Source organism: Pogoniulus pusillus, chromosome 23 (assembly GCF_015220805.1).
Source record: "Pogoniulus pusillus isolate bPogPus1 chromosome 23, bPogPus1.pri, whole genome shotgun sequence".
Taxonomy (NCBI): Eukaryota; Metazoa; Chordata; class Aves; order Piciformes; family Lybiidae; genus Pogoniulus; species Pogoniulus pusillus.
In genome coordinates, this window is record NC_087286.1 from 14,789,526 (window position 1) to 14,817,494 (window position 27,969).

At 42.6% G+C, this 27,969-nt stretch overlaps 1 protein-coding gene across 3 annotated transcripts in view; it reads right to left on the minus strand.

Annotated features, from left to right (window-relative positions):
* Nucleotides 1-27,969, minus strand: part of ZEB1 (zinc finger E-box binding homeobox 1) — a 102,830-nt gene that overhangs the window by 25,454 nt on the left and 49,407 nt on the right. For 2 of the 3 annotated variants that reach the window (XM_064162636.1, XM_064162635.1), the window contains exon 2: nt 1,524-1,724. In XM_064162636.1, the coding sequence (XP_064018706.1) occupies nt 1,524-1,724 (201 nt within the window). Of the gene's footprint in view, nt 1-1,523; nt 1,725-2,328; nt 2,346-27,969 lie in introns of those variants that run through there. The other variant, XM_064162637.1, reaches the window with a different exon arrangement.

Genomic DNA, 27,969 nt, shown 5'->3' on the forward strand with positions numbered 1-27,969 from the left:
ACCTCAGGCATCCAAGTCTAGCTGAGAGGTGTCCCTGCTCATGACAGAGAGGATGGAGTAATGATCTCTAAGGTCCCTTCCACCCTAAGCCATTCTATGATCTAATGAACCTTTTGTCTGTCTAAATGCTGATGACAGCCTGTCTTTGCCAGCAGTGATCCAAGCAGAGAGAACACTGCTTATGTTGTGATTCTACAAGCACAGCAGAATCTAGTTTGAGCCCTTCCCATTTTAAAAGGTTACAAATGGTACCTTTGAAAGACAGAGTCAAAAAAGATGCCATCACATGTCTAGAGGCTGAAAAACCCCAGAGAAGTGTCTGAAGCAAAACACTGTGCCACGTAGGTAACATCTCCAGGAAACATGCAATCCAAAAAGTCTTGGCCCAGTGCTTCTGTGAGCCTTATGTCAGGTTTAAGGGTTCAAGAAATAATCTAGTCTATGCACAGCCCATTTTTATGTAGCTGCACTTCCTGATAGATCCAGCCTGCAGCCCAGCAAAGATATTATAGACCTAAGAAAATGACTTAAGAATTTAGCCCCCAAATCCTAATTTCCCTGCGCAGCATACCTTGCAGTAGCAGCTGTGCAAAAGCAGGCTGAGCTGATGCTATTCTCTGAACTCTCAGCCACTCACTCTCAGCTGGATTGCAGCTAGGGACTGTACCACTGCTTTCCATTTATTTAGATGTGAGGTCATGCAATTTGCCTTAAACCACCAGTTCTCACAAGGTGGATGCCGAAGAACGGTGGCTGGAGTTCAGACACAGACAGATGTGCCATAAAACGTTTTTGTTTCTTTCAGGAGATTAAGGCAAAATTCTGCAATAAATTCTGCTAATTTCTGCATTTATCCCAATCTGGCTCAAATGCAAACATCCTGTGTGACATTATGACAGTCCCTATCTGTTTCCACAGTACAAAGGCCCATTTCCTGATTGCTTCAAATGTTCAGATTCTAAAGCTGCTGCATAATACATGTAAGATTTGCCTCCTTCCAGTGCTTTCAAAATACAGATCTATTATGAGCAAGATAGCCAATTCTAAAACTAATAATCTAAAAATTGGAGTGGTTTTGCTAGCTATATCTTACATGCAAAAAACACAGAAGCAGCTCACAGGAACAAATTTCTATCTGAATCGTATTTAGTTTCATGGTTTTTGGCTTTACTGCTTACTCCTCAAGCTGAGAGCTACCCCTGAACCTTACTGGCAGGTATAGCAGGAGCCTGGCAGGCAGAAAGATTTGGAAGAACTTAAAGCAAGGAACTAAGTCTGTGATCACCTTTGAGAATGCTGCATCTACAGATTTGAAGCTCCTGTTTAGCACAGCCAAAGAAGTGAATGCACCTCTGAGTTAAATAGAGAACATAAAATCTACTACAATCAACACAGGGGAAAGAACTTGCTTACCTGTAAATATTACACATTATTTCAGCCACAAAACAACCAAAAAAATGTTTCTTGAGTCTGTATTTTAGAAACCTTTCTCCACACAGCAGCATCAATCAAAATGAACATACCTTCATCTTCCCAGCAACTGTTTGTACTCCCTTCTCGTTCACTGTTTTCTGGTAATACTGTATGGTCTGTTGGCAAGTCATCTTCTGGCACACTGGCATCACAGTCTGCTGCATCAGTTACACTTTCTTCTTCCACTATATGCAATTTATCTTCGTCATCGGAATCGGAGTTTGCTTCTACCACGTTATTGTAATTGGTGACTGAAGAGAGACAAAAAAACAGTGATCAGTTTGTACTCTTGATTTACAATGTGGGAGACCCAAAGCTTTTGGTACTGTGATAAGTGAATCAAGGGGCAATAAATGGAAACAAAAAAGTAGATTTCATAGAATCACAGAATCAACCAGGTTGGAAGAGACCTCCAAAATCATCCAGTCCAACCTATCCCCCCAGCCCTATCCAATCAATTAGACCATTGATTCAGAAGGGCTAAAGTACTCCAGATCCAAGCTAAAATGCTCTTGCAGGCATACTCAAAGACCACAGTAAAGACTCAGCAGGATGAATGCGAAAGGAAAACTCCCAGAGGTGACTTAGAAAGAAAAGCTCACATAATATTTTCCCCAGGTACCACCAGAAGGTAATAACTCTGCTTTTTCAGCATGGAGAACACATTGTGAGAGTTCTTGTGGACAAAGGATTACAAGAAAATACAGCTTTCTGGCATATGGGAGCAGATGATTGTTCAAACAGGTCTTTATTTGTAAGCACAAAAGGTCATTTACAGCCATTTCAACTTAAACTGTAATGATTACGCACTAAAAAAATCACTTTCACTGCCTGTTGAAATGTTTTCTTACTCACTGAAATATGAAACATTCATATCTCTTCTGGGTGTTACTTCTTCATTTAAACTCCAGTACAAACTTCTTACTGAAATGCTTCAAAATGCAGTATGAGAAAGAAGAAATTCATTGATTAATAAATTCATAAGACTTGTCTTGGCTGCAGTGCTCCTTTGGCTGTTAGCAGAATTACACTTGGGAGGCACAGCCACCCTGCTTTATGATACCTGCACCCTGTCACTGTTAGCACACAAGAAGCCAGATTGATTCTTTCATGTGGAATCCTGCCTAGTAAGGTAGATAGACAGCAAACCAGACTCCTGCTCTTCTGAAGTTAGCTTTTTTAAAGCAGCAGATATTATAGTAATTTCCAAATGCATTTAAGCAGGCAAAGTGAGTAACATTATCAACTGACAGCTACTAGCTCATTTCCTTCCAATTCAGGAGAAAAATGTCTCATTTAGAACATGCATAAGCATGACAAAAGAGCCTGCTGAATTTAAGACAATCATTCTGTGTTTCCAGATTTTATACACACAGTGTTATTTGAAAAATCTAACACCCCATTATTCATGGTATCAACCTCTTCTAAGACAACAAATTCAGGCAAATTGCCTAAATGCTCTTATCTGGGCCATTTCAATTCATACATTGATATTCACTCCATATTGTGTAGCTGGTTTTACAAAGTAAAATAGGTACTGTAAGGATGGTGTAATATTACTTAGAAGACAAGATACATTCCACCATAGACCAGCTGCCAACAAGGCAACTGTGAAAACAAGAACAACTCTGGCTTCAACCTTCCTTTTTGACTCTTACAAGGAGCTCTGGGGGAAATAAACTGCCAAACCTGCACCTAAAAGGGTGGGATGACCAGGTAATCTACACACCAAACCCAGCAGAATGTCAGAGATTCATGCAATAGTTCAGGTTGGAAGGGACCTTAAAGATCATCCAGTTCCAACCCTCCTGCCATGGGCAAGGACATCTTCCACTAGCCGAGCTTGCTCAAGGCCTCATCCACCCTGACTCTGAACACCTTCAGAGAGGGGGCAACCATGACCTCCCTGGGCAGCCTGTGCCAGTGTCTCACCACTCTCACTGTAAAGCATTGCTTCCTCACCTCTAGTCTCAATCTGCCCTCCTCAAGCTTAGAGCCATTCTAATTCGTCCTATCACTACAAGCCCTTGCTAAAAGTTCCTCCTTGGCTTTCTTGCAGGCTCCCTTCAGCTACTGGAAGGCTGCTCTAAGGTCTCCCCAAAGCCTTCTCTTCTTCAGGCTGACCATGTGGCATTCAGCCACATCAGAGTAATGCAGTTCAGGCCTTACTTTTCAGACGACTTTACATTTATACAACACTTTATATATTCAAAGCAAACTTGCATTCACTCCAAATGTGGTTGAGCTCAGGCACCTCGACCTGCATGCCACAGCAACTCAATACAGAGAGATCACCTCCAGATCCAGTGACCTTCCAGAACTACATACAAATCTTGAAAGGGAGAAAGAAACCTCAGTCTTTCAGTGGAGTTTCAAATGCTTTGGAGAATGTGCTTTTGATTCCTGCAGATCTCTACTTAAACTACTATGTTTCAAAGCAATTAAGGCAAGGGTTCTGGAGGCAACAGCTTCCTTTAATAGACACCCTTGATTCGTTCTCTGGGCACCATTCCTCCTGTGAAAAAATTATGTGATCACATAATTAAAGATCTTATCATCACACATACATGCAAGGGACAAATTAAAACAGCTTCCACGCTGACATTTTCCAGCTTGTTCTGGTTCTCAGCTTTCAAAGTCAAGTGTTTCATTTCAAAGAACATATTAATATTCTTTAATAGAAACAAAGGTTGAAAAACAATCAAACCTTGTAATTTAATGTATTTTTATCTAATTAAAATTGTAATTAAAATCCCATTATGTGGTACTATATTGATGCCTGCTTGGCTGCAAAGCTTGGATTGAGCAATGAGGATCTGCTCCTGCCCTATGAGACTAACGGGTGGTAGCAGAAGGCTGCTCTCTTCTCTTGCTTCAGACATGCTTTGCCTACACCTTTCACAGCTCTTCAAAGATGTTAAAGAAACCCTGGAACGATGGTATCTGGCATCCAGCTCCAAAGGTAACTGTCCTCCCCCTCTCCATTCTCCACTTCAGCCTGAGAGTCAAATTTAGACCTTTCCTGCCACTGAGATTTTCTTATTTGCATGTAGAATTTACATCGATCCAGAGACTGGAAGGAGAGGCTATTTGGACAATAGTTTGCCCTTCCATTTAAAAAATATCCATCATTTGCATATTCCAACAGAGAAATTACCATTGCAAGACCCTCAGTCTCACAGAAAGACTGAAAGCCTTCGTTCTGCAGAGCTCTGTCACTTCCATTATTAGCACAGAAGAGCTGCAGAGCATTGGAAAGTCTCAAAGCAGAGTTCTGCAAATTCCATTTGCTAAGTTACTTTTCTGAAGTAGCCCTAAGAAGAGAGTTATTCCAAAATCAGGTTACTTTTTTATGATGATACATACATAGGCATACAGTTCCAAATCTGATTTGGGGATATCAAATTCAAGCCCTGCACCATGAGAAAGGTGTTGAGGCATTGGAAGTGTGTCCAAAGGGCAAAAAAGCCGATGAGGAATCAAGTGAACAAGGATTATGAAAAGCAGCTGAGGGAACTTGGATTGTTTAGCATGGAGAAAAGAGACTCAGAAGAGTCTTTCTTGCTCTTTATAAGCCCCTGAAAGGACGTTGTTACCTAAACACATATGGTTGCTGTGGTCAGGTCACCTTACCAGATGATGTAACATTCAGAGTCGATGCCAATCCCCACTGCGGATGGGAACAACCACACCTATGAACTGAAGATACTCCAAACAAGTGGAAGGAAATACTTTCATTCAAGCAGCAACTGAAATGGAGGAGGTGGTGGTGCTCTCTCTTTTACTGAACTGTGTGTACCGCATGTGACACCTCATAACCAGTGCTAGGGCACCATTACCAGTCACTGACCTTTAACCCTGCACTGCAGTGCTGAGTGATTTGGGTGCTAGCCAGCATCCATATCTTCTGCACTATCCTTTTTCTGTCTCCCAGGGGTACTTCCCAAGCTTTCCTACCTCTCCTCTGTCAAGATATCTGTTAGCAGTATAGATCCAGACTACTTTTGAGGAGGATGGAATTCAATTCACTTTCATCTCTAACAGATGGCAGCTACCAGTTCTGGCTGGCATCTGTCACCACAAGCTCTTGGCTGTCTGGAAATACAACATATAGCTCTCCTTTCAACCACTTGGATGTCCTGCATTCAAGAGTCCATCAAGAATCCCACTGATGCCTTCAAAAAGGAAATTGTGAAAGATCTGGTTGCTTGTAGGAGGAAGGAACCAAGCAGACGGCCTAAGGGGTCCCTCCCTTCTTCCCTTCTAGAGGCTGAGATTTTGGTGCCAGTCACATTTAATCAGTTTTATAATAGAATGAGCAATGGAAATTTTTCTCCTTCAGAGTCTGCAGACAAGAAATGTGTCCCTCTTCCACAGGTGTTTGGCTGCAAGTGCATGACCTTCAGTGTTTGAATTCAGATCAGGTCTGTGGTTTTGAAGTCAATCTCCTGACTGCCAGCACTCACTGTGCTTTGATTCGGGAGCACGGCAGCTGAACACAGCAGTGTTGCAGCCTCTAAGGAAAAATTACTCCAGAAGACCAGACTAGAGCTGGTCTCATTAAGAGGCCACTCTGAAACAAAGACCCTGAACATCAGGTTCTCAGGGTCAGCAGTTTTACCACTCCACACCACTGAGACCCCACCAGGAGTACTGTGTCCACTTCAGGAACCACTAATACAAGAGGGACATGGATGTGCTAGAAGGTGTCCAGAGAAGGGCCATGAGGATGATCAGAGGGCTGGAGCACCTCCACTGTGAGGAGAGACTGAAGGAGCTGGGGCTGTTCAGTCTGGAGAGGAAAAGGCTCCCAGGTGACCTTACTGTGGCCTTTTAGTATCTGAAGGGGCCTACAAAAAAGGTGGTGAGGGATTTTTTAGGATGTCAGGTAGTGATAGGACTGGGGGGAATGGAACAAAGCTAGAAATGGGTCGATTCAGACTGGATGCTAAGAAGAAGTTCTTCACCATGGGTGGTGAGGCTCTGGAAAGAGCTGCCCAGGGAGGTGGTGGAAGCCTCATCCCTGGAGGTGTTTAAGGCCAGGCTGGATGAGGCTGTGGCCAGCCTGATCTAGTGTGAGGTGTCCCTGCCCATGGCAGAGGGGTTGGAACTAGACAATTCTGGTGGTCCCTTCCAACCCTGACTGATTCTATACATTCCTGTTGCTCTTCCACCACCGTGCCTGCAGGTACAAGACACTATCCTTGCCCTCAGAAACAGTAACTCTGACAAATCCTTCACAGTCACTGGGACTTGGGTTTGGATCCCTCTCCCGACCTGCTGTTGCACTCAGCATCACAGAAGTGATACAGAATTTAGTGTCTTGGCTGTGTTGTTGAATAGTTTGGGAGAGCTAAAGGAAATACATTACTCTTCTGCTCAGAGCTCACCCTAGTCATGGACAAAGGAGATGACTGGCTCAGTGCCAGGAGCAGCCAGGGCAACAGGTTCCCCAGCTGCCTTCTGTCTTTGTTCACCTTCCTGACAGAGACTTTGCTGTGCCCCAGTGGGAAACCCAGGAGCTACTTCTGAATTTCTAAACAGCGCACTACCAAACTGTCCTGTTCCAATGAAACTGTGCATATAGGACTAAATTAAGCCTAAATCAAGCTATGAACAAAGACAAGCAGCAAAACAATTTAATTGCTGAGGCTGGAATATTTGCCAGGTTTGCTCCAAGTATCACTTATGTCATCTCAGAGTCCAGTGCCAGAGCTGTGGCCATCGCCCTAATGGTGGGGAACCGGTTGTGACTTAGATCATCAGGCTTTGCTCCAGAATTTGCCATATAAATAGAAAAAAAACACCCCAAAACCCAACATTGAGCATTAATTTGCTTTGAATGCCAAAACCTGACCAATTCTAAACCCATGATTTAAAACTGACAAGCAGAAAATTGGTGTTTGCACTATCGATCTTAACGCGGGTTGTGCGAGCCAAGCCTTCAGTCTTTACTTTTAGTATGGGCTTTAGAGCAGGTTTTAGTATGTGGTCCACTTGTAAAAAGGAAAAGGCATTTACTTGAAACTCAAACTTTCTTTGAGAAAGAAGATCAAAGAGATGAAAACCAAAAAGTACATATAGCTTAGTGTATCCTGAAGGTTGCTGAATGTTAAGGGTTTGATCACGGCAGAGCGTTCAATCAAAATGTGTGACTGGACATGAAGTATTCAGCAGAGAGGTGTAAAAACATTTTGAAAGAGATTTTTAGGACTTACACAAAATTATCAGAAACGTGCTCAGCAAGTATAAATATTTAGACTTGCATTTTTACAACTGGCCAGATAGTTACATAAACACACGCGAGAGAAGGACGTTTGAGCCCTTCAGGCTCAACTGAATCCAGTTCTCCTTTTCCTGTGTGACCACACTCACGTGTGGATGTGCCTGAAACACCAGAGAGCAAATCCTTTCTATATAAAAATCACAAGCATAGAATCAGTCAGGGTTGGAAGGGACCACAAGGATCATCTAGTTTCAACTCCCCTGCCATGGGCAGGGACACCTCCCACTAGAACAGGTCACTCAAGGCCTCATCCAACCTGGTCCTGAACACCTCCAGGATGAATGTGATCTTTGATCACATTCTGTGATCCACAACCTCCCTGGGCAACCTGTGCCAGTGTCTCACCACCCTCACTGTAAAGAGCTCCTTCCTAACATCCAGTTTAAATCTCCCCTCTGCCAGTTTAAACCCATCACCCCTTGTCCTGTCATTACAAGACCTCATGAATAGTCCCTCCCCAGCCTTCCTGTAGACTCCCTTCAGATATTGGAAGGCTACTACAGGTTCCCCTCGAAGCCTTCTCTTCTTCAGGCTGAAGAGCCCCAACTCTCATAACCTGTTCTCATAGCAGAGCTGCTGCAGCCCTCTGAGCATCTTTGTGGCCTCTTCTGGACTTGTTTCAATAGTTCCATATCCTTCTTGTGTTGGGAAAGTGTCATTCATGTTGGAATGTTGTCCCCTCATGCCACCTAATGATTCTGAGGGCAGATGTGGATGGGGAGTGGTGAACAGGTTCTGCTGCCAGCTTTCTAAGGTTTGCTTCTCTTGCTACCCAGGTCATTTGCCTTTTGTAGGGCTCTCCCATTACAGTATATGCTAAGGAAGCATCAAGTCTTGCATCACCACAATCTGACTACTCAACTTGCCTTTCCTGAATTCATTAGTTTTAAATCAGAGAACTAAAGATTCTTTTCCCTGTAAATACCACCTTGAATGTCACTACATATCTGTATCACGCTGTAGTCAATCAGCAAAATAATACACTTCTCTGTTTTAGCTCTTTAATCACTAACTTCATTTAAACACAGTTCTTTTTTAACTAGAATTGTGCAACATCATACATCTTCTCTATGTAAAAATCCAGAAAGCAAAGCTCATTTTCTGCAATTCAGTTTGCATTCATTTACTGTTAGGGCAATGAAAGCTTTGAGCACAGACAGCAATTTATTCTTTAAGAATCAGGATGCTGTAGCAGGAAACTGATCAACAGGAAAAGGAGTAATTATAGTTCATAAGAGGTATTTTTCATGACTTTAAACAAATATTTTTTCCTTATTCCAGAAGATATATAGTTTTACTGACTAAATATTTAGACTTCAGTGTTATTTATAACACATATGTTGAAAAGGGGGCCCTCTTTTCTAATCACCTGTGCAAGTAAAGCTCTAATTAGTAATGGAACTGTTTCATGTGGTAACAGACACTTTTGTGCTCAGGTTTCATGCTTACAGTGTGGACAGAACAGGCCTCTACATCTGTTAGCCATCAGATGTGCTTGTCTGGGGACCTCTTTACAGAGGCTACGGTTCATCGTCTGAATCAGATTTAGCTTTTACAGTTGAAGATAAGATTCTCCTCAGTAGTCTGCTTCTTGTCCCCTGCTGCTGATAGCTGTCCCTGGAGCAACGGTGGCTGAGGATGATGTAACCTCTTGAGCCATCTTTGCTCTTCACAGAGCAGCAGCTCATTGTGGAGATGCTGACTGCTGCTTATGTTAGTTATCTCTGTTCCGCTCTGAATAGGGTTGTTTTGGCTGGAACAAACTGCTAAGATCATTGAGTCCAAGCATCAACCTAACACCAGCATGGTCATTAAGCCACGTCCCAGAGTGCCTCATCCACATCTTTAACACCTCTAGGGACGGTGACTCCACCACCTTCTCCCTGGGCAGCCTGTTCCAATGCCTGACCACTCTTGCAGGAGATAAATTGTTCCTAATATCCAACCTGAACACCCCTGGCAGAATTCTAGGCCATTTCCTCACCTTCTCTCAACTGACACTAAGGAGAAGTGACCAACCCCCATCTCACTCCAACACTCTTTCAGGGAGGTGAAGACAGCAATGAAGTTTCCTCTCAGCCATCTCCTCTCCAGACTAAATAACACCAGCTCCCTCAGCTGCTCCTCACACAGCCTGTTCTCCAGACCCTTTGCCAGCCTAGCAGGCTGAGAAGACAGGCAAAATTTCAGCCTTCATAATGTTATTCTGCTTAAGGAACTTGAGGTGTAAATCCTTTAAGTGAGTCTTACTGTCACAGTTTGAACACACCTAGGAAACAGCATCCTTCCTCTGTGAGAACAGTCTGTGAGAACAGCTTATGAACAGAAGAACTGCAGATTAACTTCACAATGCATTTATTTAAACAACATTTGCACCTTCTAGTAGTCCACTGACCCAGGGGACTCTGAATACTGACTCTGCACTCTGTCATTTTAGTGCCTTATAGGATAAAACCTGTGCAATCATGAGAACGCTTACGGAGAGCTATCCTGTGTGATCAGGTTTTGTTAGAAGTCTCTTCTCCTATAAAGGATCTTCAAAACTATAAACTCTTTCTACAATTCTATGTCAAGCATGACAGTGTAGCAATATCAGTACCACGTTCTTAGCCAGTATGAATTTCCACACCACTTATTAAACACTTGGAATAAAAGCAGTTCTGAAGTGCACAGTAAGATTTAAAGTGTGCTCAGCCTGCTGCTGAAGCACTCTAATGAAGGAAACTGACTACCAACTTCTGGTTGCAAGAAGCTCTAGAGGCACATGAAAAGCCTTGCAAAGTTCTGACACATTCCCTCCAATATAATTCAAAATGTCTTCTGTTTTACACTGTCAGCATGAAGTGTACAGACCTACAAGGAACTATTTATTCCCATAAGCCAAGGCACAAGAGTAAACAGGGGCTTTAATTGCTGCTCACTTTTAAAATGGGTTCACCAGGTCAGATGAGATTCTAGTAATGGCAGAGCACAAGCCATAGAGTTATTTGTGCTCTCTGGGTAAACACTGAGTATTAACTGATTATCAGTCAGATCATACTAGCTCATGGGTATAGAATCATAGAATGGTTTGGGCTGGAAGGGACCTCCAAAGGTCATCCAGACCAAGCCCCCTTCAGTCCGCAGGGACATTCTCCACCAGAGCAGGTTGCTCAGAGCCTCACTGAGTCTGACCTTGCATACCTCCAGGGATGGGGCCTCAACTACCTCCCCTGGGCAACCTGTTCCAGTGTTCCACAACTCTCACACTAAAGAACTTGTTCCTAACATCCAATCTAAATCTTCTCTAATTTCAAACCATTGCCCCCTTTCCTGTCACTGCAGGCCTTTGCCAACAGTCCCTAGGCTGCTATTAGGTCTCCCCAGAACCTTCTCTTCTCCAAGCTGAACAAGCCCAGCTCCCTCAGCCTGTCCTCATAGCAAAGGCACTCCAGCCCTCTGATCATTTTCGTGGCCATTCTCTGGACCTGCTCCATCAGGTCCATGGCCCTCCTGTGCTTAGGGCTCCAGAGCTGGACACAGTACTCCAGGTCAGGTATCTACATACACTAGAAAAAAACCTGAATTACTTCTATATGATTCACAGCTAAATAATTCACAGCTTTTTTTCCCCCTTGATTTTCAGTTTTGAATAGGAATGAAAAAAGTACCTGAGTGCCTTTCTGGAGTTGAAGAGACATTCAGAATCTTAATCTCAGATCAAAACCATCAGAGACCAGCCTCACTCTCACCAGAAAGACAGATGCCTGACTGCTTGATACGACTGGTTTGCAGCTACTACTTCCAATCAGGAAGAACAGCAACTGATTTTTCCAAGTAAAAATGGATTTATTCACTCTTATTTTAATACCATACTAAAGACACGTCATTAGAGGCAGGCTAAGCAATCAATTAACCTCCCAGAGTTAAAGAAATAAAAATGTTTGCCACATATACCTGTTCTATGCACTTGTCAAAGTGCAGCTTCCCCTTAGAAAAATGAGGTACAACTGAGCAGCATAAACGTTCTAACAGTGGTTTAGCAAACAAGGAGCTGTCAACTTCCAATAAGCCATTATTCACACCTCTTTAATCACTGCCACAGAGTCGATTATAAATAGCCTCATACATTTTTAAATAAGGTCATTCTGAAATGAAACAACAAAGAGGGTAGTAAATATTCCAGTACATAAGCAATTTAAATTCTACGGCGTAACAGAACTGTGCATTCTCAAACACTCAGTTTAAAGAAAGCCAACAAAACTGTTTATTAACTGGTGCAGTGTCAGATGTGCAATCTCTGAGAGATCAATAAACCAGCCCAATTATGTGATAGTTTGCAAACAGATCTGAAAGAAAGGAAACTATTAAGACTTGCTTATAAAAATCCAGCCACAACAGCATTATTTACAAATACACAGTGATACAAATTAATAGGAGTGCGTTGTAGGACCAAACCTACTACACAAAGAGTTCACGTGAATATGAAACAGCCTCTCTGTGCTTCCCCAGAAACACAACACCAACAACTTATGTAGAACCCTGATTCAGACAGGACCATGTGCTAGTTTGAAGCAGGCTAGAATGTTTTGGTGAGAAGAACTAGGTTACAGGCTGTGGAAGTAAAACAAGGGTGATGTCTACTTCACTCATAGGCTTGCTGTGATGTATAGGAACAAGAAATAAAAACAGAGATAACCACTCTCACTCGGGCTGCTGGCTGAGCTGCATCTTACTCTCTAACCTCACCCTCCATTTTGGGCTAATCCACTTTGCTTCCTAACCCCCTGGCCGAACCTCCATTCTTCCTTGGGACTGGGGTAAGGTTGAGAGGGGTAGGGGGAAGGTGAAGGGGCAGTTGGGAGCCCCTCCTGGGGATTATGGTTTCTGGAAGGGGAGTTGTGTTTCTGTATTACCTTTTTACCTTGTATATTTCTGTCTATGACTGTATATACTGTAAATATCTGCTTGTATATTGAGCTAAGCTGTAAATATAAGCTTCATGCAATTTCCAGAGCCAGCTGAGTCTAGTCTGGGTGATCTCTAAAGCGTGGGGGAGGTGGGGAACACCCAAACCACTACAGACCACATCCTTCTAAAATTTTAAATAATTAGAAACTAATACAAGAAAAAGAAGAACTTGTCCACGACACATGCAATTATTTCCCCCCCTCTTGCTCAATTTTTCCTCAGGTTCAGAAACACTTGATGAAAGGTTATGACAAAATAATACTAATATCAAATGGGCACAAATCAGCTTAGGGGGAAAAAAAGAGGCAGCTAGAAATACTCCTAATGATGTAAATTTTTTCTCAGGCACATAATAACAACCACATATGGTAACAGCAATTTAAAGGAGTTAATTTAGCACTACCAGAAAAATAAAGGATTAGAAGGAAAAACAAACCACAAGTAATTCTCATCACTGACTCCCTGCTGAGTTATTATTATGATAAGTACTGGAAAGCTTCTTCCTACTACAGGTTTTGTTTTTCTAATGTGATACTCATCTTTGCAGAGAGATATTTACCAAAATGATCAAAGAAATTCCTACCAGTACCTTGTGCTGCGTCTGCCCAAATAGTCCTTACGGCAGACAGTTTAGTTCAAGAACTGGATTTCATGTGTAGGGGATCCCAATACCACACATCCCCATACATGACCTTTCTGAGGCACCTGATCCCGTTACAATTTAAGCCTTAATCATTTTCAGATTGAGCTCCAAAGCATTTTGAGCCCGAGGTGAAATGTATTTAGCTCACAGCTTGCTGTGTACTTGATGCTTAAAAAACCCCCCCCACATTTAACACAAGCAAACACACACACCCCTAAATCTTCCAGGCTAGAAACATACCTTAGTATTACAGTGTGATGCTTAAGTACTCATGCATCTGGAGAGACAGAAGTGAGTTCATTCTGCCCATACTCCACAGTCGTGGCCATGGCCAGAAGCTGTATCCCCATTGCACCATGCTGTGCCCTTCTTGCCTTTTTGTGTTCTCACCACAAAGCAAGAGTGACCTTCCAGGTAAAGGTATTCAAATTGATTAAGAACTTCTGAATTATCAAACCCTTTACCTACATCCATAAACACTCTAGAAATCATCGTGCAGGTTCCAGTGGTGGTTTGTTCCTGGTCTTTTCCCACAGCAAGGCAGCACTGCTATTCTAGACAGCTACACCTTCTAACTGGCTTTCCATATCCCAAATAAGGCACATTGCAACAGCTTATGCAGTGAAGGGATAAAATTGCAGCTGACCACAGCAAGATCTACATAAAAGCAAGGCATAACTTCAAGGAGCAAACTTTACAATTTCACTAATACAGAAGTAGAAGGTTCAGAAGTCAACAGCATCTCAGCAAATGTACATTTCTGCACCAGGCATGTTACTTTTTCTTCTAGCTCAGTGTCATCTCAGTCACAACAGCCCTCACTGAACACTTCAACAAAGAGAAGATGGTAACAAGTAGTTAGCAAATAGCTTACCCAGAGAAATAATCCTCCTTAAGTTTCAGACTAACAAAGTCTGACTTACGCCTCAAAGCTTGTAAGCCCCATTTTCTTCGGTATATGCCTTCCATCTAGCTTAAGCCCCACAATTGGTTTTTAGTAGCTAGGAGAGTATTCCAGATAGCTGCAAGCTTTATTAATTGCCCTTTTTTGCCAGGGAAATGGCTGACTGACTGAATAGAAAGTCATTTTTTCCCCCTCAAAATAACAGGCACTACCTTTTATGCTTTAAGTGTGTCATCTTCTGTTGTTCTACATTCACAGGTAAAACACCCCTGATTTTTTCCATCTGTTCTGTAGAAGACTCATTTTCTACACTCCCATCCTACCAAATTATTTCAGGTAATGACAAAGCCTCTTACATGCTGTTCATGGTATGTTCACAACCAGAGTTTTCTGGAAGAGCCACAGATTCAACTATCAGTGATTTCTTACTTGTAGGAGCATTTTGGGAAGGGCAGTTTCAAGCTCTTCTTAATATTGAGAGGACATCTTCACTGAACTATCTGCAGCAAAACAGAAACTTCTTCTCATTTGCTATAGAAGTAGGTTTGCAATCTGATAGCTGTGAGCAGACTAGCGTGCAGCAGTTTCACTGCTTGCTGCAAGTCTCATGACAGTTGGTTTTCAGCTGTTTCACAACCTTGAAGGAGCCACAGAAGAATATTAGGTTCTGACAAAGAGAAGAAAGAATTTCCCACCACAGTAAGAAGAGGATAATTTGAATCTACAAAGGACTGTGAAGGTTTTTCAGGACAAAGCTACATAGCACTATCATCAGACATCAAGGAAGCTGTAGTCCCATAGTGACACTCCACAAGCAAGTATGAAAGGATCATGCAGATGAAACTGGTCCAATCCCATGGTCTTAGAGCACCACCAAAAATGCTACATTTCCCCAACAGCAAAACAAGCAAGCACACACCAAAGTACAAAAGAGGCCCCAAGCCCAGGAAAAAGCAATAAAGACATAAAACATCCAAAACCAATACCTGTATTTGTATTCGCTTGTATCAGAGGTGACCTCTACGAAGAGTAGAAAAGTAAGGATTGAGTATTGTAAAATAGATAAAAGAATACATACATACACATACAATCAGATATATACACATAAAAATAACCACAATTATTTATCAAGTGCCTGCCATCCTTAAGCAGCATTGCAACCTACTTGACAGTCAGCTAACCTCCAGGGAACATAATATTATTGTAAAGCCTGCAAGGGAGACCCTTCCCTCCGTGTTGCCATGTTTGTACTCTTATCTCTGCTGAGACCAGAAGCAGGAGTGGAAAGGGGAACAATGAAACAGGAAAAGTACAATTAGCTAAGACCCAAAAGAGTTAAAAAGAAACCCCACTCACACATGGTAGAAGACTATTACTCAATATGTTAGGAACACGACATGGCAAGCGAAGGAGAATGTGCAGAGATGAAAGCAGTGTGGTGGGTACACCTATGTGAACTCTAAGTAAGAATCACAGCATGTCAGGGGTTGGAAGGGACCTCAAAAGATCATCCAGTCCAAACCCCCTGCCGGAGATGAGAAGGCTGAGAGGGGACCTTATCACTGTCTATAAACATCTGAAGCGTGGCTGGTAGCAGGATGAAGCCAGGTCCAAACAAAAACACTGGATGCAATACAGCCAAGAGCTAACCAGTGCAGCACCTGGGGAAAAGGGTCCTTCTAAAGCTCAGAATATCACCTCCACCACAATCCCATGTTTTCTGAACTTAATTTGCATGCTTTCAATGTTCCCTACTGTAACTAAGAAGTGCTCAAATTCTTCCTGGATTTAGAGTGTTCCTCCTTTGCTTTACACCTACACTGCTGATGCCAGGTGACGTTCCAGCGACAACAGGTACTTTATCAAGTCCCTGGAGAAACAAAGCAGAGTAAGAAGATGGTACACTTATTTTGTGATGACAACAAATGGAAAAGGTGACACCCAGTCTTCAGTTCTGAACTCTGCTTATCACAGGCTAACGTGGGCTACTCAGAAGCCATCCTGCAGCACCGGCTGCAGTGTGGACACGTCAGCCCACGTTCAGCTGTCCTGTCACACTCAGTACGTCTGCTCTCGGCTTACCAGTGGGGAATTTCCAAGAGAATTTGTAGTTTATCCTGCTGAGCAAGGAATTAGAACGATGAAGAAAGGATCAGTGACAGAATGGCTTAATGTGGTTCTTGCCAATAATCTGAAAAGATGAGGCAGTTGTCAGAAAGTATCTATGGGGAGGTCTGTTCTGCTTTCTGAAGTCATTCCGAATTAGCTACACACTGGTGCAGCTGGTAGCTCTGCTGAGAAGGAACATGACAGGACAGGGTTTTTTCCTACTTTAGATTTTACAGGTTATATATATACACCCAGGTCCATTTAAGCATTCCCAATGCCCAAGATGAAAATGCATCAAAGGGTGATTGCTACATCCCATTTTGATTTTTTTTAAACTTATTATCAACACTGAAGACAGACTGCAAAAAGCTTACCAGGAGTAGGAAATGTCAATAAATTAACACAATGCTTTGGAATTTGATATACAGCTTCCTGAAGAAAACCTGAACAATGCCAGCACGTGTTTTAGAATCCATACTATCTGACTGCAAGAGGAACAACCTTAAAAGCAGTTCCCTTCAGATAGAGGCTTCCACCTCTATGTCTACACCAGAGCTTCAATCGACCTAGCCAAAAAACCTTACTGCTCATTACACGTAATAAAAATACTTCAGACAGTAAACCTGATCTTTCAAATAACCAATTACATTCACATGGACAGAATTTCACAAGTTCCCTTCCTGTTAGGCTTGGAAAGCATAATGACAAACATTTATTTTCAGGACATGGAAAAGTGTTCAGGGAAAGATGGGGTATTTAAAATCTTTTGGCATAATTAGTCTAAAACACAAAGGCAGTCTCCATCGAGAACGACAAAGAAAAGCCTACTTTTACAAGGTAAGTGATAAAAAAGTTTATTAACTTCTCTTTCTAGCTAGTAAGGGTGAGCTTCACACAGCACCAGGGAGGCGAGGGGTGCAGAGACAGAACACGTTGTTCCTCAGACCTCTGCCAGCTTTATGAAAGGTCAGAGCCTGGGGCTCCAGCTTCCCAGAGCTCCTGGCCTTCTGCTGACCACACAAGAAGAAGAAATCAGAGTGGGAAGGAGTCAGATCTCCCAGTCAAGTGAAGGGCTTGAGCAATCTCAGGACAGGTGGAGATGGCAGTATCGAGACAGGCTTAGATAACAACAGCAGAAGGTCTGGAGATGTGCATTTTTGTCTGTTTATTAGCAGCTCAGAGCCTATGCTGGACACATTTGGTAGTGTTGTCTGCTTAGATTAAAAACTGTTCTATGTTCTCATTTTCTCCGGTGGAGTTTTGCCACAAAGCATTTACATGGCAACCTCTTCTCCTTGAGGTTAGTGAACCCTAATCTGAGTACAGAAAAACCTTATTTAAAATGCTCTCTAACAGCAAATTTGAAATAGCCACATTTAAGCAAATGATAAATAGGCAGGTTCAAAGGTGAGAAGAAGTTTCTCATCACTCAGTTAAATCAAAACTTGAAACTAAGATTTGATCTTGGAGATTAGAAAAGAGGAAGCGAAAAGGTGAAGGGAAAGTTATTTTTTGCATCTTATCATGTGAAATTAAAGTTTTAAGAAATGCTGATACAGTAACTTCAGCCCCTCAAATATATATATATATATATAAAATCTTACTTAGCTTTAGAAAGATTCTAGACCCAGATTGAGATCTCATTGCTGTCTACAACTACCTGAAGAAACATAGTGGAGAGGCTGGAGGTGGTCTCTTCTCACAGGTAATTTGTGACAGAGCAAGGAAAAATGGCCTCAAGCTGAGACTGGGGAGGTTTAGACTGGACATTAGGAAAAAGTTGTTCATGGAGAGAGTGGTCAAGGACCGGAATGAGCTGCCCAGAGTAGGTGGGTGCATCACTGACCCTGGCTGTGTTTAAAGCTCATTTGGATGTGGTGCTTAGGGCTATGGTTTAAGGTGAATCTTGCAGAGTAAGGTTGTAGGTTGGACACTTGGTGATCCTGAGGGGCTTTTCCAACCCAGATGTTTCTGTGATAAGAAATGCCACCAAATAAATTACACCTCCAGAATCAGTGACAAGCAGATAACAGATGACCAGCCAGAAATGTGCCACCTGCAAGCTGTGTCAATTACACTGTTTCCAGTAATGTAATATCTTCTATACCCTAATCATTAGATCTTTCTTATTCAATCTATCTTCCAGCAGTATCTCAGTAACACCTTTTAGTCATAAACCAACACCAACTTCATGACTCAACATCCGCACAGGAGTGGCTGAATGCTGTACACCGCACAGCCTCTCTCTGCTGTGCAGCCCACCTGGTAAGTACGCAACAGGTGTGCACACATCTCCCTGTGGACTCAGGAAACCAATCATGGTAGCCCTTACAACTTCAAAGTCACAGGTAAAAGCCCAGAGAGATACTGAAATCTTCATTCTCTCCGCACAAATCTGCTCTTCAGCTGTGATAACAATCAGAATGCAAAAAGGAAGCAAATAAAGATGTGGTCTTTGCAGCACTGGCTAAAAGCAAATCTGCACTCAGTGACACAGAAGTTACAGGATCACAGGATGTTAGGGCTTGGAAGGGACCCAAAGAGATCGAGTCTAACCCCCTTGCCACAGCAGGATCATATGATCTAGCTCAGGTCACACAGGAACACATCCAGACAGGCCTTGAAAGGCTCCAGAGAAGGAGACTCCACAGCCCCTCTGGGGAGCCTGTGCCAGTGCTCTGGGACCCACAGTAAAGAAATTCCCTCTTGTGTAGAGGTGGAATCTCCTGTGCTGCAGCTTCCATCCATCGCTCCTTGTCCTATCCCAGGGAGCAGTGAGCAGAGCCTGTCCCCCTCTCCTGACTCCCAACTCTCAGATATTGATAAACATTTATTAGATCCCCTCTCAGTCTTCTCTTCTCCAGACTAAACAGCCCCAGTCCCCTCAGCCTCTCCTCATCAGGCAGTGCTCCAGTCCCCTAATCATCTTTGTAGCCCTCCCTTGGACTGTCTCAAGCAGATCCTTACCCTTTCAACACTGAGAAAAAGTCTTCTGCACCAAGCAAAGAAGAAAGAGAAATGACAAAGTAATAGCAAGCGTGTGACTAAAAGAAGAGATTTCAGAAGGACATGAAGTGGTCTGAAATTCTGAGAGCCAGCAATAGTTGGCAGCTTACATCATGGTATTAAACATTGGTTAGTATCAGAAGCAAAAAAAATAGTCACATCTGGAACTGTGTCTTCTAATTCTGGCACTGCTCTAAATGTCAAACCGAAAAGAGGTGTGGGCAGGCATGACTGCTAGCTTGGAGATGAAACCCAGAAAGCCAGGCACGTGAAAGAGAAAGAGAGCTAAAGCAGGCCTAAGTTCTGGGTTGGGGTTGGTTTGGTTTGGTTTGTGTGTTGTCAGGGTCGGAAGGGACCTCAAGGATCATCCACTTCCAACCCTCCTGCCGTGGGCAGGGACACCTCTCACTAGTTCAGGCTGCCCAGAGCCCCATCCAGCCTGGTTTTGCAAGTTTCCAGGAATGAGGGTTCCACCACCTCCCTGGGCAACCTGTTCTGGTGTCTCACCACCCTTACAGAGAAACACTTCTTAGCTTCCATTCTGAATTCTCCTCCTCTATCCTGGATCCCTCCCCAACCTTCCTGCAGGCCCCCTTCAGACACTGGAAGGCCACAATAAGGTCTCCTCAGAGCCTTCTCTTCTCTGAACAGCCCAAATTCTCTCAGTCTGCCCTCACAGGAAAGCAGCTGCAGCCCTCTGATCATCCTCATGGCCCTTCTCTGGACACCTTCCAGCACATCCAGATCATTCCTGTAACACGGGCTCCAGAGCAGGACATAGTTTTAATGGGTTTTGTTTTGGGCTGGGTTTGTTTTTTTTTGTTGTTGTTGTTTCAAGACTTCAAATTTACCTGAAGAATTTTTTTCTAGCTCAGTGTTTCATTTCCCTACTTTAGTTAAGATATTTTTAGAAGTTGTTACTGTCTGCAGGGCAGGTTAAAGGACTCTTTCATTAAAAGAAAACTCTACTGCCACAAGTGTAGATTTCTGGGGTGGGTTTGATGGAAACAAGGCAATTAGAAGGAGTAAAGCTGTTAGCATTTCACAGAGAACTAACATATTTCTTTCAGAGGGAAGATGTATTAACAAACTTGAATTAATGATCCAGCCATCTGCATCCTCATAGAAGGGAAGGGTGGAAGTCACTGGCAGACAGCATCTGCGTGGCACATGACACATCAACGTCCTGACTAACAGAGTGCAGGGATTAATCTGAAAGGCATCGAGGCTTATAGAAGAGATAAGAGCAGGCTCAGCCTATAAAAATAACTCAGCATAGATTACATTTAAAAAATACACAAAATCTGGAGTTAAAAGAGATTGCTTAGAGGAAAAGAATGGCTCCATCTGCAGCATCAGGCTGAGTCCCTGTGATGTTTCACTACTGAGTTTTCATTTGGTGATCACCTGCTGTTTCTCCACATGACTTTTGCCTCTCACTGTATAAGACAAGCAAGGATGTCTCACTAGGCAGGTAGTCGCATTTCACCTACACAGGCATCCCTGAGTGATCACTCCAAAATTTCTTGCATTCCTTCTTTGTATTCAGGCACTTAACTTCACAACATCACTTTGACAATAGGAAGATTTCAGTCCACCTGACAGAGACCACATTAAAATCCAAAGCCATGCACACAGAGTTGCTTAACAATTTGAAACTTCAAGTACTTCAGTCTAAGTTCCTAAAAAGTATTTCTCATTCTGACAGCCATGTATACACACAGCTGAGAACTTCAACACTCGAGCACTTCAGGGCCTCTACTGAAGCAACCTGAGCTGCAGCTACAGAGCAAGAGCAAACTCTGTTCACTGACCACTGAATGAGAAACAGATGTGATGGAAAGTATAGAGCTATAATTAAAGACCATTGTAACCACTACTGTTCCAAGTATGGAGAGGCCATGCTTCACCTTTTACATTTGCTCTTCTCCTTCAGCTGGTGGCTAGGCTGATCTATGTAATGCCTGCAATAGCTCAAAGCTTAGACTTGCACCTTTACTTTCCTCTCAACACTGTAAATAATGCTGGGAAATTTATTTGGCTTTCAAGAATTTCCAGAGATCTGAAATAACTTTGCACTGCTATCTTCTAAATATGCTATTAGTTAAAATCTCAAGAGAGATGTGAATGAAAGCAGAATTCTGAAAGACAAAGCTTTCTCTGCACAGGATTCTCTGCAACCTTCAAAGCCTCTGCAAACATTTATGTCCATCAGGTCCACTCAAGCTTGGCTGATAGCAGCCCTGGCAAGGGATTGCAGCCTGCACCTGGATTGTTTCCTTAGAGCCTTCTCTTCCCCATCAGTTAGTTTGCAAGTCTCCTCTTTACAGTTCTCTTTCATTTGACCCAAAAAATTCAAACAGGTCAATGTGGTATCAAACTAATGCAAGAAGCACAGAGAATTTAATATTCCATTTAAAAAGCAGTTTCTCAGTGCAAGCATCATTGGCCAGGATCAAAGTTTCGTGGGCAGTTTTTCTGCAAATTAAAAAGCCTTTATTGCTTTATTATTTTTCTTTTAGATGATATCCCAAGATTATAAGCAGTTAAGGAAATCATGTTAAATGGAACTAGACTCATCTCTGAAGGTCAGCAGCAAAATCTTGCTGAGCAGAGTGGTTTTTCAGCCATGGATTCAATTTGGGTGATACCAGACCCACCTACAAATGATCATTTTGGGGACTCATGTAATTACAACAGCTATTATGATTAGTAGCAAAACATTTGTATAACTATTTAAGGAGGAATACACTTCATTAAACAACTCTCTGATAACTAAACCTTAACAATATCTCTACTTATGAGCTGTACTTGAGGGCCCTGAATTTCAAATACAGCATCCTTAAGGCTACCTTACTAGCCATAATAGAACCTTCTTTCTTGACCTTGAGCCTGTGTGCTAATTTGAGCCCAGCTGGGATATTTTGGTGAGAATTAGATTATAGGCTGTGGAAAAAAAACAATGGTGATGTCTGCTTCAGTCATAGGCTTGCTGAGATGCAGAAGAACAAGAACATAAACATAGATAAGAGAGTCTCTCTCTGGGCTGCACCTCTCTCTCTAACCTGCTGTCTGTGTGACTGATCCTTCTGCTTCCTAACCCCCCTGGCTGATCCTCCAAACTCTCCTTGAACATAAGGCAAAGTCTGGGGTAAGGTAGAGGGGTGGGGAGAAGGTGGAAGGGTGGTTGGGAGTCCCTCCTGGGGACTCAGGTTTCTGGGAGAGCTGTTGTGTTCCTGTATTACCTTTTTAACTTGCATATTTCTGTATATAGCTGTACACATTGTAAATATCTGCTTGTCTATTGTGCTAAGCTGTAAATACAGCTTCATTCATTCAATTCTCAGGGGCTGACTCTAGTCTGGGTGGTTTCCTTGAGTGTGTGTGGGTAATACCCAAACCATCACAGTCTGCCATCCTTTTGACAGCAGCATGGTTTTGAATATCATCACCAGACTCAACTCAACCCATGACATTCTAGAGGCTTTTTTCCAGTTAAAAATCAAATGAAAATCCTTAATGAAATCTTAAGCTGTGAACACAACATTCCTTTTAAGACAAAGCATTTGCTTCAATTTCATTTCAAACTTTGCAAAGCTGCTCCAGAGCAAACAGGAGTTTTGTCATGCATGCTAAGGTGGAAACACAGCACAAACTCCAGTGAGAACACAAAAGTTTTTCCAAAGCAATAAGCAACCAAATAAAAGAAAAATAAATTGCTTCTACAAGTGTTATCCAAGTGCTGCATGTATTTAATACACATTTTAAACCGTTAGTCAGATGTCAGTTCTAAGGTGAAGTCTGAGAGTGTGAAAATGCTTTTGGAGGAAAAGCTAACAAAGCAGATGGTTAAGAATGGAAAAGGAAAGAACAGAGGAGGGCAGTATAGATTTTTGTCAATTAATACTCTAGAAGATAAGGAAATATTTACAGCTATTTTTAGCCACTGCTTCCTGCTGTTTTCCAGACTTAGAACGTCTAAATCAAAGTGCCACGTGCAGGTAAAGCTGCAACTATGACAACTGAAGCTGTTCCAAGGAAAGAGATTTAAAAATCCCCAAAACAAATCAAACAAGATCCTGGTAACTCCTCTTGCCTAAGTGATCTGTGTGGTATCAGCTCATGATAGTCAGGAAGGATCTCAAAGGCACTTTTTTTGATGCTGCAATGTAAAACTAAACACTGAAAAGCAAGGGAAAGAGTATCAATAACTTGATTAAAGAAGGTTAAAGAAGAAATAAGCATTGCTAAGAAAAAAATAAATCAGCATACTTTCCAAGCAGAACAAGTTCAGTACTTGCCACGCTACCTATTTAAAAATGCTTTATATTTTGTCTAAGGAAGCACACTGAAAGCTATTCCATTCCAGTTTTACAGGTGTCCCTAACTTAAAACAGCAAGAAAAGGACCAACTGGCAAAATCAAATAACTTATTTCCTCAAGATTGTTTGTTATTTCAATTGCCACATCCAATTCCAGCTCATGTGTCATGCTAGGAAATGTTACATTACTACCATTAAGGGTTTTTTTTCCTCCCAGATTTACTGAAACCAGAGAGATAGATTTTGTTTGGTTGCTTTTGGTACAGTCCTAAGAAAGGAGGCAGAGAAAGCTAAAAAGGACATTCAGAAGAATTCTTACATAAAGACCAAAGATACAAAAGGTCACCAAACTATTTTTTATGTAATGGCACAGGTTGCTGTTTGGCTTTGGTTTTTTTTCCCCCTCCTCTGTGTCACAGGAAGGAGGTTGTACTTACTGAAGTCAGGTAGTTAAAGAGCCGTAATCAAACTGAAATTATATTCACACAGATTCACAGAGTGCACTGGGTTGGAAGGGACCCTCTAAGGTCATCTTGTCCAGCCCCTCTGCAGTCAGCAGGAACATCTCCAACCATATCAGGCTGCCCAGAACCACATCTAGTTTGACCCTGAATGTCTCCAGGGATGGGGTCCCAATCATATCCCTGGGCAGCCTGTCCCAGTGTTTCAACACTCTCATTGCAAAGAATTTTTTCCTTATGTCCAATCTAAATCTACTGTGCCCCAGTTTCAACTCATTGCCTCTTATCCTATTGCTACAACCCTTTCTAAACAGCCCTTCTCCAGCCTTCCTGTAGGTCCCCTTCAGATAGTGAGGTGTAGCATATACCTGTGCATCCATGTGCTTAAGGAGAGAAACTAAATGAGCTGCCCTGGATGTGTTTAAGGGTTGTATGGACATGGTGCTTAGAGATATGGTTTAAGGTGAATCTTGTAGAGTAGGGTTATAGGTTGGACATGGGGATCCTGAGAGTCTCTTCCAACCTGGATGTTTCTGGGATTCTGTAAAACCCAGCACAGAGAAATGCTACAGTAGGTGTACATACAGTGAAAGCTGGGTAAAAGCAAGTGAAATTCCAAAGACACATAGAAACACCACATCAAATGCCTTTCGAGTACTGCTACAGGCTGTTTGGTGAAGAGCAAAACTATGTTCACAGAGTTTCTAAAACAGAAGGGGAAATGTGGAAATCAGCTTTCAAACACCCACGGCAAAATAGAAAGTGAAAGTCTTTGCAAGCATTCACATCTTCAGTGCCTGATTTGCTGAGAATGCTTTCAGTGCATTTCATAACAGCTGTTAAACGTTGACAGAGCTCTAACTCGGAGCAGATGCGAAACTCACTGCTGAACTAAACAACTATGAAACGTGTGAGAGCTCAGGTACAAACACTGGTTGTCATCCATTGAAAACACAGCAAGTGCCTTTTCAGGTAAGACACTGCTCCACCAAACAGCTGTTAACTATAGCAAACACTGTTTGCACTGTTAGTTTGCCACTACAAAAATCAAAGAATCCCAGAATAGCAGAGGGTGGAAGTGACCTATGAGCACACCCCAACCATTTAGAAAAAGTAGAGTGAAATGCAGCAAGTCAGAAGAAGGTCTAACTAGACAGGTAACACTCCACAGAGGGGTGATGAGAAACCTTGACACAATACAGCATACTCGATCATACAGAAGGCATTCCATAGAGCAAAGAGATATAAATCCTTCTGGCTTGACTTTTAGTGTGGGCAGAGATTTTAATTCAGGAGGTTACTGGAGCCACACACTGCTCAGTTTGGATGGTTTGCTCTTGTTCTTTCATGCTGCTCCCTTAGCATCTGCCCCTATCTTTCAGGTTTTTCCTCCATCTGTGGCTGAGCATGAGCCTCATCCTAGCAAAATCAAACTGCCAGCTGTTGCAAAAGAATAAAAAGTTAAATAATCAGCAGGGTGTGGAGGCTGAAAATGAAGTGGAAGGACATACCAAGCAGAGCATCTCCACATACACCCACTGATCCTTTAAAGTGTCCAAGGAGATGGTGGATACTGCCCAGTGGTACTCCATCCAGAACTAAGACTCCAAGAGGACTGAGATAAGAGATGGCAAGATGCAAGGCATCCCTCAACCTTTGCAGCAGAGGGAGGTGCAGCAGGTGGGCTAGACTAACAGCATGAGATCCAGCAAGGTAAGCTAAATATAGTCCATGAGCTCTCTAGCCTTGGCTACCTGTCAGAACCAGCACATGGTAAGAGGGCCTTCAGGTCTGTATGCTGAGATGGAGATTGAGCAGCAGGTTCTCAGCAAGCTTTCCACCCACTCTCTGGATGACCAAGCAGGGTTCAGTTGTTCTGAGAAGCAATCAGGTTCTAAAATGGGCTTGGTGGAAGCCTAGGAGCTCAGTATACTCTTGGAAAAAAATGCCTTTTGACACAAAGATAAAGAACCAGTGGTCATATTGGAGCCCTCAGACAGAACAGAGGAAAGCCCAAGCCATAACATTCCATGCAGGAAAGTCTTCACCACAGAGGAATCTCTGTGGAGCCTGGAAATGGAATGTGTGAACCTGAATGCAGATGCAGACTAGGTCCCATTCCCACCTCAAGAACCATACAGAGAATGGGTGCAGTATACTCACAACCCAGATCTGTAGCCAGAGTCACTGCAGACAGCCCTTATAATCAGATCCGATGACTGAGTAGCAGAAAATGAGACAACAGCTTTGCTGAGTAATTTTATCTTAGATGACAACAGAAATCCCAGCCATAGACCAAACGTTACCAGTTTGCCTCTGCTTGATTTACACACTCTCACCACTAAGAGTGGAAGAACAAAGGGACAGCTGAGGTCAAGAGGCAGAAGAGAAGCTCTAATTATCTTGTCATCACGGCTGAGGGATAGCTCCCTGTTCTAACAGACCAGAGAGGAACCCAGGCAGTTGTTGTTATTCCAAAAGTGCTGTTTAAAATTATGCAGGCTAGAATGGCAATTAAAGATTGCTCAATCCTCAAGCTGCCATTAGGAGACCATATTTTCACTTGCCAATTTCCTTAGACATTTGGCACATAACCTGAGGCAAACATGGAGCTTCTCTGTTATACAACAGCTTCAAGCATTTCCAAAAGCTTAAATAAAGGAAAAAAAGTCCAAAATCTTAGCAAAATGCATGTGCACACACAGAGAAACCTCATTTTTGTGCATACTGGTGTAAGTTTAACAACAGGGAACTCATAGGGTTGGAATGTGCCTTTTGCTGGTTGTGTCCCCCAGAGATGGCTTAAAATACACTGGGGGCACAGACAACTTTTACATACTAGTAACACAAAAAAACTATGAGATCAACAACAGCACATAGCAAGCCTCAGTAGATTTCTGCAGCTTTATCACCTCAGATTTCTAAGAACTGTGGACAACCCCCCAATGTTTTCTGGGTTTCCATGCTCCTCTTCCGCAAGAATAAAAGTTTCCGAGTGGGAGCATCCAAGTGGTTTTCTACAGTGGACAGCATCTTTAGTCCACTGACAGTATCGGGAAAGAGTACTGCCATAGGGGCACTAGGGAAAGTTTTACAATCTGCCTTTAACAAACATGACCACAGGCATAGAGTTGGTCTATTCAGAAATGGATTTTCCCCACAGTTTTAGCCCTTTAGTTAAGTAAGCACTGAAAGCACAACCCAGAAGCCAGAAAGTTTCTCCTGTGCTTTCGACTACTCTGTGCTGACACCTAGGCAACGTGGAAAGGAAAATGTGACTGGAATACAAAGAGCATGAATGAAGCAAGGGAAAGGGAAAAAGTAGATTGTAACAGATCTGGTGAGTGGGAAGCTGCAGGAAGCTGGCAAGTGAAGATTTGAGCCTACTTGGCAGGACCAGTGGGAACTAGTGGGAGGGTCAGTGGAAAGCCAAATCATTTGGACAAAGAGGATGGGAAACAGAGAAGGTGACTGACTAAACATCAGTAAGAAAAATGGTAAAAGAACTAACAGATGAAGAGTGAGAACAGGGATGCTGCAAAGGTGGGGAAATTCTGGGAACAGAAGGAAAGGCACAAGCATGCACAATTACCAGAGCTGGGAAAAAGGGACACAGAGACAGGCTAAAGGCAGCAGCAAGGTGGCATTCAAGTAGCTCATTTCCAGTTCCCCTGATACACAGGAGACTTGGGGCACAACGAGACGGAACAGAGATCAAAAAAGGGGGAAATATTTTTAAAAAGAAGATTAAAAAAATATCTCCAAGGCACGAAACCAAGAATGGTAGTCAGGAAAAGGGAACCAGGTAAGCTTCC